We start from the raw sequence: 13,174 nt of genomic DNA, 5'->3' as shown, positions 1-13,174 counted from the left end.
TTAAAAATTATGATTGTTCACTGTTTTTGGGTGTAACTTGCTGCAATGTTCAATAATTTGATTGGTGCTAACTGTACCTGATCTTCCCAAACAACCAATGAAACCAATAATAATAAATACTAATTTCTACTGTAGACTGTAACCAGTGGCAACTATTTAAAAAATAAATAAAAATAAAATTTCCAATTTCCATCGTGAACCTCTAGATCCCTGTTTGAGCGCCTCTTTAAAATGCGAATTTCGAAAAATCCTTTCTTAGTGCGCCTATACATAGTAATAAGTACATTTACTGAAAATGTCATATCCATAGCTTCAGCAGTTCCGGCTAGGCGATGATGAATCACCCAGGACAAGTCTTTTTATATATACAGATAAACATATTATGTAAATAACACGTCAAATAATTACTGTGCATTTGATGAGTTTAAAGCTTAGAGTACGTAGGTACCTAAGTATATATTTTCCAGCAGAAGTATAAAAGCAATACCTAGGTACCTAGGATTTATGTGCGACGTATATTTTATTATTTTACCTGCACGTTAGATAATATTGTTCATAATTGCGTAGTTACATTCGATTCTTCCAACAATAAGAAACCCTCTCCCTCCCCTTTAATATATCGATGTGATCTTGTTCAATATCTTTAGAGTCACACCTCTCGCAGACGACTACAACAACACTGTTCGACGCAATAATAGTAATAATATTTGAAAATATTATGACATTATTTTCGATTTGCAAAAAAGTCGTGTGTGCTGCACACCCAACACAGTTTACCTACGTATACGTTTATATGCTGCTGTGGTAGAAAAAATAGAAAGAAGATGCAAAAACATTAAAAAAAATGTGGGTATCCGAATATTTAAATTCTTTATTGATTAGGATATAATTAAAAGGGGCACGCTAATATGTTTTTTTAAAATAGAGGGGGTACTCCGTCCAAATTCAAGCACTGTGTTTATGTATATTTTATATATTATAATATATACAATACCGTTTCGAAAGCTGTCGCCGTACTTATATTATTATACTGTACAAGTTACAGCCATTTATCAAAATGCTAATGCTCGTCGATCGCGTTTAAAACTAAAAATAAATAATAATAACAAAAGTATAACAGCGTAACGCGTGCGTGTACGTACCTTTATAATACATATATATAATATACGAGAGACGGGAAAAATAACCGTCCAAAAAGTCATATTATTATATTATACGATAATACAATATGTATACTGATATGCATAATAATATATTATACTATACACGATATTATATATTTCATAATATTATTATTATATTATACGTTGATCGAAACTGAGACGTGCGACCGAGATGTGAATAAACTTGGTGTGCGCGTAAATCATAATATTATTATATTATGCCGTCACATTTTATTTCATAATAATAAAAAGAAAATTCAAATTTAAACAAAAAAATCGCTCAATACAAGTGTGCCGTGTTTTTGAAAAAATCGAATCACTTGCCTATTTCAAAAAGCTGTAAGTCTGTAACTCGGTCAATTTTAGATTTAGGACCACGGTAAATGGGTTCAAAATTATTTGGAAATAAACAACCCTTCGTAAACTCATATTATTAAATACGATACTACAATTTGCACCTATTATATGCTTACTGATGTGCATAAAATAATATATTAAACTACGTATAGGGCTGGCGATATTTTTGGTATACCGGTAATTACTGGTATTTAAAAAATACCGGTATCTGGTATTTTTGGTATTTTAAACCATGGTTCGGTAATTACCATTGTTACCAAAAATACTGCATACCTATATTTATAAAGACGCCTTCACAGCACACCGTGAAACATGAAACGTGATAATTTATAATTTGTTCACGTGTTTTAAATTTGAACCAATATCATTAAACACACGCTCTGAGTAGGACTGAACTTAAATATAGGGTATAAGTGGTATAGGTAAGGTATTAAAAACAATAATGATGGTTAACTACTAGATAACCACATGGTTCAACCAATCACAGTTCAAGAATATTCTTCATGAAATCATCTTTCCGGGTGAGCTGTGAAGGCGTCTTAACTTATAATTTACACAACCGCATAATAATAAATTACAAACATTATTTAAAAAAAAATATACGTACAATTTTTTTGGTTTGAAACGCTTTTATATTGATCGAAAATACCGATCACCGAGATATATTACCGGTAGTATCGTAGATACCGGTATCAAAATTTGAAATACCTACTGAAGTGAGATATATAATATTATTGTATATAGTGTAGTTGATCGAAAATGCAAAGACGACGATGACGTGCGACCGAGATGTGAATAAACTTTGTACACGCGTAAATCATATAAGTATTATATTATTATTATATATAGTCGTGCGTCAGATGACACAGTCAGTGTAGGTACACCTACCGACCAACTAACATATATATATATATATTATTTAATATCTATATATGCGCACCACGTGTGTAGAAGTTTTATATGGTTGAAATCGTTTGAGGGCGTATACATATAATATATATATATAAACCTATATAGTATATGGGTTCTAGCGCTACTATTATAACATATCGTACGGAATATATAGTAATAATAATAATAATATTATATATACATAGGTACGAGGGGTCTATGCGGGGTCGTCCGACTGTCGCGTTTTGAATGCGACGGGGGAATCGTATATTATGCATATATAGGGTAGACACGCGCTCGCGTTGTTATTGCACGAAAGACTTTTGCTCCGATTTCCACCCCGACGAATTACACATTTCGTTCAGGTGAACATAGATTGACCCGGGAGAGTTTACCACCGCCTGGTTTTATTACGTTGGTTTTACGTTAATTTTTGCTTGCAATAATCGCATAATTTTTGGGCGGTGGTAAACTCTCCCGATTGTATGGTAAACTCTCCCGGGTCAATCTATGTTCACCTGAAGGAAATGTGTAAGCTCTCCCGAGTTGTTTTAAATGTTATTGCTACTCTATCAATTGCCTTAACAGCAGAGATTGTGAATGCCATATACAATTTTTCTTTTAATTGTATTACTGTTAACCTGTATTTTCTATTTAAATATTAATTATTTATACCTTAAGTTTTTTGAAATCAGTGTGTTCCAATTACCATAAAAAGTAGTTTGACTATAATATATTAAAGCTCACAGCAACAATGATTTTTATTATTAACAGCATTATTTTAGTGTTACCAACTCTGTTATACGAATAATGTTCCATGCTCCTCTAGCTTAGTAGTACTGAAGTAGACCCGGGAGAGTTAACATGTTCCCGTCAGGTAGTATTGGACTAAACCCGGGAGAGTTTACAATCGCCCATAAAACCACGAGGATCGATTCGCGTATAGCACACCTGCGGTATGGGACCAAGTGTGACATAAGATAATAGTATATAATAGGTATACGTCAGATTTTTCTGTTTCTTTGTTGTTGTTTTTTTGGGAGGGGGGCAATATAATTTGATTGGAAAATGCTGACGCCATGGGAAAATTATGTAAAAGTTTACAATGACATTAATAAAAATTGTTATTTCATTACTTGGTGACGTCTTACGCGTAATATACGTTCACCTAGAACATTTTAAAATGTTCCCAAAATCGTTTCGCCTTCTCTTGGCTATGTCACCAGCTGTTCGGGTGATTATTCATAGGTACAAACAGGGGAGGGACAAAGCACTTTAAAAACCCACTTAAAAATGTTTCAAAAATAAATTAGAATATGATAAGTATATACAATCTTAAGTATTTCAAACCAATTATAATAATATTATGGAGCAGAAAAAAATATAAACTTTAATAGCTCATTATAATTATCGATTGTCATAACAATCAAAATTTAAATAAAAAGTTATTAGAAAACAGCTTAGGTACATTATTTTATAATATTTTAATTGCTAAGTGTTTACTCTATATATGTATATTAGGTATAAAATATTATTATAAAGTAAAGTGTAACTATTTTTACTATACAAGTAATATTTATTAAGTACATATATTACTAAGACAATTTTGTTATTTTAGTTTGTAACATGTTATTTTATAAATAAAATTCATGTAAGTAGGTAGGTACCCATATTTTTTTTATATTTTTTCAAAGTTTGTTTTTGAACTTGTATTATTAATGGCCATGTATTTTGACACTGATTGTGTAATATTTTGTGTTATATTGGAAATTATTCTTGTCATAAACTGTCGATAATAATAATGACCCGTCGTCATTATAGATAAAATATTTGTCTGAATTCATCAAAAATAAATGTCATTACATCTGTATGGTCATTATTATATTATAAGAACGTCATAACAACCGATAACGATTAGCATAATATAAAATATAGGAGTTTTGACGAGACCTTTAATTTTAAGTCGTTAAACCCACGGTATGTCATCGCTACCACCTGTGTCATATAAACGATTTCTACAGCATTTAAGCGATTAATATATTGTATTTTCTACTTACTAACACTAGATACGTGTTAACAGTAATATTGGAGACTATTGTCGATGACTCGATTAATCGGACGATGATTAAATAAAAATATCTGTACCCGCAACCAAAAAACATATTCATGTTAAAATATATTATATACGAAAGACGGTTTTTTTGTCTTGAAATGTCTCGTGTTACATGGACATGATAATATATTGAACCGAACTCAGCATCCCCCCTTACCCTCGTCATCAATTATTTGAAACACTATTCGCGTCACCTCGCGAAATACAAAATAAATAGCAGTTCGGCACGACGATAATATGCACTTATCATTTAGTTTTGCGAATAACTCGGACGTTTTAGATTCTGGTCAGATTCTATATATATAAGTGCCTACGTCCTACATTGATTTTACAACAATGCGAGCTTTTTTCTCTCTCTCCTTTCGTTAAAAATCGAGTTTCGGGCCGGTAAAACGGTCAAAACATTTCGGACACAACACCACGACAGTGCCTACCCTGTCTATATAGCCTCGTATATAGCTATATAATACACGTGTATAAAATATATGGTACACTGTACGTCGTAATGTTGTATTGTACTGTTGCAGCTGTAGTTGTACCTAAATAAAAAAAAGCCGTTTTCATGCATTTCCCAGCTCAGCGCTTAACCCTATACAGAGTGATCCATTTAAATGTCTACATTCATTATTTTGAAGTTTTTTACTTTTTTGAAAATATTTTATTACATAATTCTATGTAATTTCTGATTTATTTTTTACTATTTTATGCATGTTCTTTGTACGGAGTATTTCAATGAATAATAAATATCAAATTTCAGACCATTACGTAGTTCACATAATAGTGATACACATTTAAAGTTTAAATTAACCGTGGAGAGAGGTAGGTACCCCGCAAACTGTTGTCCACTACCTACTCTGCCTGTTTAAACTAATTGAATATTTATAACAAATAAGCTGTAGGGTGTACTAGTCCAAAATTTGATTTTTATAGACTGAACTAGCCCGAATAATATTCTGCTTCGGAGTATGAATTATTAATAATGTATATGGTGTCATTTAAAAAAGTAAAAAACTTTTAAAGAAACACGATAACGATAAAAAAAATTAGTAAGAAATATATATTATTTCCAGAAAAATTGTCTTGATGACTTGATATGACTTCGAATTTTACGTAAAAATAATATTTTCAAAAAAGTTAAGACTTTTTGAAACAATGCAGACGAGTGTGTAGATACTTAAATGGATCACCTGGTATGTAAACGCGGGGGCAAACCTACAGTTTTCTAGAAAGTTACCTCCCCCCTACCAAAAAGAAAAAAAAAACAATGACTGACGAATAATTGCACAGTCATTGCAGCGCAGTATACGAGCAAATTACCTTTTTTAACGCACGTCGGATAAACCCAATCCCATTCGCAGAACCGTTTTCCGAATGTGATCTCAAACTTAAAGCCCGCTGATATGATGGCCATAGGTATAACAGCTATCATTACAAAAGTCGTTCAATTTCGTTTAATCGCGTATTTATTGTGCACGCGCACGCGGTCATTATTATTATAACGAATCGCGCGTGTCGAAAACAAAAGTAAAAAATACCAATAAGGCATCGTATTATTATTATTATTATATGACGCACGTGGTTACACTCGTACCTATACTTACTACAATAATAGTACCTATTGTACACGAGCATAAATCGTAAAACAGTCGTGCCGCATGCAAAGTTCCCGGTTTCCGTATAAATGCGCGTCGTCTAATTTACGAGCCTAAAATGAAATATCGCCGAATATTAGAGCGTTACTTATTATTATTATTATTATTATTATTATTATATTATAAATTATAACGTCATCTAAACGAATATTAGGTATGTACAATATTTGTACCTACCAGGTCTATTCAGTCTGACATCACTATAAAACAGGGCAACAACAGATTGTAACAAAGAGACCCGACAGATAAAATTATATAATAAAATAATAATTATAATTATATAATTATGACGATTCGTTATGAAAATTAGGTATATGGATACCCAATAAATAATTTAAGAAATATATAGTATGATGTCAAGAAATTACCAAAAAGAATATTTTAAAAAAAGTTACATACCTAATGTATTCAAAAAAAATTATGTTTAAATATTGATTAGAATGAAAGAAGTCTCATTTGTCAGGTTTTTCTGTTACACCCTGTACATACAACGATGTGCGTACTGGATATGATTATAAAACATAAAATATATAAAAATATAATGAAAATGTGCTTAATTAAAAATTATTTATGCATATTAAAACGGCTGTTCCAACGTTCTATACTGAACGGCCATCGTTTAATGTAGCTATACTATATTTAACATAATATAATAAATAGTATTATTATTTTATGGTTTTAAATTTTTGATTTTTTTTTCTCGACGCTCGCCACTTAAATTTCAATAATTTCACGTTTATTATACATAATAAATTATTAGATTTTTAATTATAAGGGTTGAGTAATTATTATACCTTTAAGTCTATTATTTTTGCATAAATTATTATGTATAGGAAAATTGACAGTCTATCTTCATTATTATTTATTATTATTAAATATTTTCAATGTAAATATTAATATATTTCAGAAATCAATAATCTCTCTAGGTTCTGTTGAATGCATACAAATTATTAGAGTTGACAAGAAGTTGTCGTCGGTTATGAAAACAGGTTTGATAAAAGTTAGTAATAGCTGCAATAATAATTATTGCTATTATTATTATATAATATTATGTAGGTAAGTATAATGTTTTTGCAATCATTCTTTATATTTTTATTTAGAGAACTGTACGAATGATATCTATTTAAGCCTTAACAAATATATAATAATAGTGTATTTAAACAAATAAAATGTAGTACACTACAAATTTAAATCAAATAGTTATAGGTAGTAATATGTAGATATATAATACTATAAGTAGGTAGGTATTATAAATTTTTTTATTATTTATTTTTCTGACTGCTTATTATTGTGTATTCTTTAATAAAAAAAAAATAATAAAAAATAAGCGGATTTAAAAAAAGTGGTCGTTTTATTCGTACGTATCGCTTTTAAGAATTAAAAGGGTATTATTATTCGTATACCACGACCACCGATGGGTCGCGGGTCGGGAAAAAAATTGTTAGTCAGATTATTATCTATTATAATATTAAACTTGACCTGTATATTATATTGAGAATATTTATACAGCTTGTGCACGATAAAATAACGAAGACTTCGACGACAACCTTCACCATTCATCAATAAGTAAGTAACCTAACCTACCTACAATACAGGATTTGATATGCGTAATTTAAACTTAAGTTATGATCCATTTACAGGACTACACTGAATTTTAAATACATTTTTATGTACTCAAAATAAATTGTTTATACTTTAATTTAATATAATTTTAACATAACAATATTATTATATCTACATATCAATATAATTTTATAGTTTAATACAATATAGGTACCTGCTTATATTTTATCATATTATGGTATGGTTTATGGATTTTTAATTTTATATCTGAACGGAATAAAATAGTAATGCTCAAAAGTTTTTATTCCTTAAAAATAATATGCGTGTAACTTGTAAACTAAGCAGGTATCGTTTATCTAAACTTTAAAATTTAAATGCTCATTAATAACATGCATATTTATTCAATATTTGTTGTTTATAAATCAAATAACGTTTTAGGAATATTTTTTGCTTCCGACCACGAAATTAAAAAATATAAAAATCCACTATATATTTGATAAAAAAAAAAAAACAGTAAAAATAAAGTACGATAAACTAGGTGAAACTACTGAAAAATCATTTTTTCCCTTAAACATTTAGTAATAAAATTAGAGGTAGCTTAGGTATATCGTATATATGCTATATCCTGGAGCTTACGTATGGTATAGTGATGGCGGGCTGGATTTAAAGTTTAAAGGGCCCAAGGCAAAGAAGATTTCGGGGCTAAGACTTGCAAACTTATAATCCTATATCATTGGCTGATTATAGCGGGATCCCGCGAATGGTAAAAAATCTTAACAATTATCATAGATGCACTAATTTGGAACTGCAGTTAAGTTCAATCCACAGTTTAAATTTAACGTATACACAAAAGTCGTGAGGAAGTGATTAGACGTATAGGTACGTATCCTACACAATAACTATCGCAACTTATGCGCCACCGCAAATAATTGATTACGTGATTGGAATTTTGTAATTTTTTTTAAATCAACATTTTTATTTTAAAACATCAACATATCCTTTTCCTCAAACAAAGATCTATAGGACCCGAACTAAAATTTATCATATTTTTAGGCCCCGGGGCCCCTGAAAAATCGAATGTCGGGGGGGGGGTCTCCCTACTTTAATGCGTCTTCCTCCGTAAGTCTGACCCCACGACGGTAAGCAAAAAATACAAAAAAAAAAAAACGAGCGACGATAAGATAACAATAAACTAATTAATTATAAATTGTAATAAGTAATGTATGTATAAGATGCATGGGGGCACTGACCTCCGCAAGCTGGTTTGAAATCGGTGCAACAGTCGCCAAGCTTGAGACACGCATGGTCGCAGTAGCACGGCTTGTCCGTGGGGTCCTCGATGATGGCGTTGATGGGCGTCTTCTGGACGACGCACGCCGAGTCGCGGCCGGGACAGCACAACTTGGCTTCCAAGCAGCTGCCCGCGTCCGCGGCGCCGATCAGCGCCAAGAGCACGGCCGCCGCGACACCGACGACGGCTTCTGCTGCAGCGGTACGACGCCGCATGATGATGTCGAGTTCGGCTCGGCTTGAATTCGCGTGTGTTTAGATATACCCCGCGGCACGCGACACGGACAACAGTGATACGCTGTATGGTACGTTATATATTTTTATCGAAATAATAATATTATCGTTGTTATATCGTTCGAAAATGTGTAATTTTATGTTATATTTAGATTGTAAATTGGCGGGAGCGAGAAAAAATCGCCTCTCGTGCGTGTGTCTCAATTATGATTAATTATTATATTAAGGATAACCAACCGGACCACCGCGAAGAGTATAATAACAATAATAATATAAAATAATAATATTAATAATAATAAATTATTATCGTACGACGAGTCTCGCGTGCAGTGGACCACGTGCGATCGTGTGGGTTTCGTGCTGCGACGACGTTATCGGTGCACCGGCGTTTGTCGTGGCCGACAGGTGGACAGGAACTGCCGTCGTCGTCGTCGTCGTCGGGCAGTAGTTATGTTCTGTTGTAGTCGTCCGCTACGCCGCCGCCGGAGGAGAGCGCGCGGAAAAAGGGATGTGAGTCGCGCGGCGCAGTGCTGCCAGTCTTGCCGGACCACCGCAACCGCTTGATAAAAAATATTATTACACGAATATAATACAACTACAACAGGAGTTCGATATTGTATTAATATTACGTACAATTTTTTTTTATTATTATGATTTTGTTTCATTTATGCCAGAAAAGAAAACCTTCGGAACCGAGGCCATAGGGAGTTTAAGTTTCTTTTTTACAGTAACATACAATATTAAATTATAAAGGATTATTAATAATAATTGTAATCACAAATTTAAATGAGTCAGGAAAGGCCCATGGGTGTAACTAGAGCAATATTTTTTGGGGTGCACAAATTTTAAAGAATTCCCAGACCCCATGGGATCCTTAGCACTGTATATATATTCGTAACAACAATTTTATATGTATGTGAATTAAATAATAGGATTGAAACAGTACAAATTAAGAAAATAAAATTATCACAACTATTTTAACACGATTTTTCTCACTAGTAAATTATAATTATTTAAAATACTGCTTATTCAGACTTCAGAACGACGTGGTCCATCTCTCCTCCTCTCTCAATTACCCAAACCAATAATGTCAAACAATTATTTTTATTCAGCTAAAGACTTTTCAACTCTGCCTGATTTGAAATATAGGAGTAGAACAGCTTAAAACCGGAAGACCTAGATCGTCAATTTCTTGTTAAGTATCTTTTGTTTTTTTTTAATAATACAGGTACCCATACTATAGGTTTTAACTTTAAATGCATATAAAAAATAATCGTGCCCATGTATTTCTGAAATTGTTGAACTTACATTAATGAAGCTTATAAGGAATTTCGTATTCAATTTTTAAGCTTATTTACCAAGTGTAAAAGTTTTTATAGAGAATAATTTAAAAAAAACCTAACCTAACCTGAAAAAGAGTCAAAATATTTCGAAATTGTTACCATTCATTGAAAATGCTAACATAATTAATATTTTGCATAAAAATTACCAATTTTTTCATTTCGTTTTTTTTTTTGTTTTTCTTAACGCTTTCTAAAATCACTTGGAATTTTCAATTTTGATGTCCCAAAAATTCACTTTTTTGTCAGAAAAAATGCTGATCTCGAAAATCGGATCAATTTCAGTATCCAAAATGTTGCTGAGAGACAGAAAAAAAAACATATACACACACATCATTGTAAGATCAATACATTCTATCGCTCCTCTCAAAATCTAAAATATGTACCAAAACATAATTAAGGTTACCAAATAGTTATTTTTAAATATTATAGTTTATATTGCGTTGTATTAAAATTTGTTTAAAAACTGGGAATTTAGCACGCTTGCAGACGCAGAGTGATCTTTCCTAACAACTTGTTATAATAAAATAAGTACTTACCGATTTATACGATAATATATCTATAACCCAAAACCGTCTGGAATCGTTTATATTAGCGTTATAGTATTTACAAAACGAGAAATACTATTTAGATTTAGTAATAAACAAATTTAATAATTTAAGTAGGTATACTTACCTATAAAAGTTAGGCATTTGTCTTTATACATTTTTTATTATAAATTGTTATTGTAATTATTGTTATAATTATAATATTATGTGTATATTATATATAAAAAAAATGTAATTTAACTAAATTAATACCTAAACGTTTATATAATAATATCCAATTACGTTACTCTAGTTGTTAGGAGTGAACCTAAGAAGAGGGACCAAAAAAATGGGTAGGTATGACCTGAAATTCAAGTTTGCACAAGCCTGTGAATTGTTTTTACGAATTGCAAAACGTGTCGAAAGGTTCAAATTTAAATCTTTTGTTTTGCGTTTTCGATATTTTTCAATAATGCTTTGGCTCTTTAGAGTCGTTGTGAATTCTGAGTCAGACTATGAACAGGTGCGGATCTAGTTGGGGGGAGAGCATCCCTAAGTGCTCATATACTACACACACACAAAGTAGGTACACTATTCTACATTTTTAAAATAAATATTTAATAGTTCCGTTACCCTTGGTAGCACTGCAGCCATAAACGAAATTTAATTCCAAAATTATTAGGTATATTATATACTATATAGTATGAACTTTATTTTGTGCAAAAAAAAAATTGTGTAAACCATAACAAACACATCATGTAAAAACGATTTTCCCATGCCCGTTCCGTGGTAACATTACCCCAGCGGCCAGCACTCACAATGTCGAATAAATTATTCAAATCCAGATTTAACTAGTAAGTACAGTATTATGTACTTAATTTTCAACGACCAAAAAAAAAAAAATCTTGCACACCCTCACAAACACGCGTGAAAAACCCATTTTCCAATGCACATCATGTTCTATAGCGAACCCTCCAGGGGTGCTATACTGCATGCGATCGCAACTCGGCTCCCCGAACTACAACTGGTAATACAAATTTATTTAACTAATAATAATAATAATGAATGTTTATTTATCAGTTTTTGTAGATAATATGTACATAATTAATATTTATTATTACACTGCAACGTCTATCACTAGGGATGTTTCCTTGTATTGATAGACGTAAGTCTCTAAAAGAATATAAAAAAAAGATTAAATAGATAATACTAATTAATTAAAATAAATGAATAAATTATAATAACAAGGTACCTTGAAGTTACCTATCTACATATAAATAACAATCGCGAGTTTTTAAAGAGATTTTGTATATAACATAAATGAATAATAAGAGCAAAACTGCTTAAAATTAATAAAAACAACGGTGGTTTCGCATATTTGTTAATACAAATGGATTACCCGCTCTGATATATTTTATTAATACAAATATATTATAATATAATATAATTTGTATTGCCTAATTTAATAAGATCTCAGGTACTCATGGGTGGACTGCAAATACAAATTGGCCCCGGGAAAACAGAAAATTCGGCTCAATCTTGGACTGACAATAAAATATTTATAAGTTAACGGGACATATTCATTATCAGACAAATAAATTTAATGACTTCTTCATAAATGTAGCATCAGAATTACTTACTAAATTAAAAAATCAACAAAATGAAATTCATAATTTAGACATTTTATCCGACGACCACATTCCAAGTAAACCGATAGTTAATCAATTTATTCTTACAAATGAACGTGAAATTATAAATCAAATCACAAAACTAAAAAATGACTCCTCACCTGGTCTAGATGGTATTACGGTCAATCTATTAAAAGAGAATAAATCTACATTAGCAAACCCATTAAAACATATTTTCAATCTTAGTTTATCTAATGCAATAGTACCCGATCTATTTAAATTAATACCAGTATTCAAAAAGGGCGAAACTAATCTAATCAACAACTACCGACCAATCTCAATGATCTCAAATATTGCTAAAATATTGGAAAAAATTATTAAAGACAGACTAGTAACATTCCTAGAAACTAATAATA

General features: G+C 31.2%; 1 protein-coding gene across 1 annotated transcript in view; it reads right to left on the bottom strand.

Annotated features, from left to right (window-relative positions):
* LOC100572752 (somatomedin-B and thrombospondin type-1 domain-containing protein) overlaps positions 1-9,699 on the bottom strand; it is a 118,328-nt gene extending 108,629 nt beyond the window's left edge. The window contains exon 1 of the mRNA XM_003240582.4: positions 8,990-9,699. Coding sequence (XP_003240630.1) covers positions 8,990-9,245 — 256 coding nt within the window. The 5' untranslated portion in view covers positions 9,246-9,699. The remainder of the gene's footprint in view (positions 1-8,989) is intronic.
* Positions 9,700-13,174: the final 3,475 nt, after the last annotated feature.

Source organism: Acyrthosiphon pisum, chromosome A1 (genome assembly GCF_005508785.2).
Source record: "Acyrthosiphon pisum isolate AL4f chromosome A1, pea_aphid_22Mar2018_4r6ur, whole genome shotgun sequence".
NCBI classification, from domain to species: Eukaryota; Metazoa; Arthropoda; class Insecta; order Hemiptera; family Aphididae; genus Acyrthosiphon; species Acyrthosiphon pisum.
This window is presented reverse-complemented; position numbering and strand designations above follow the sequence as displayed.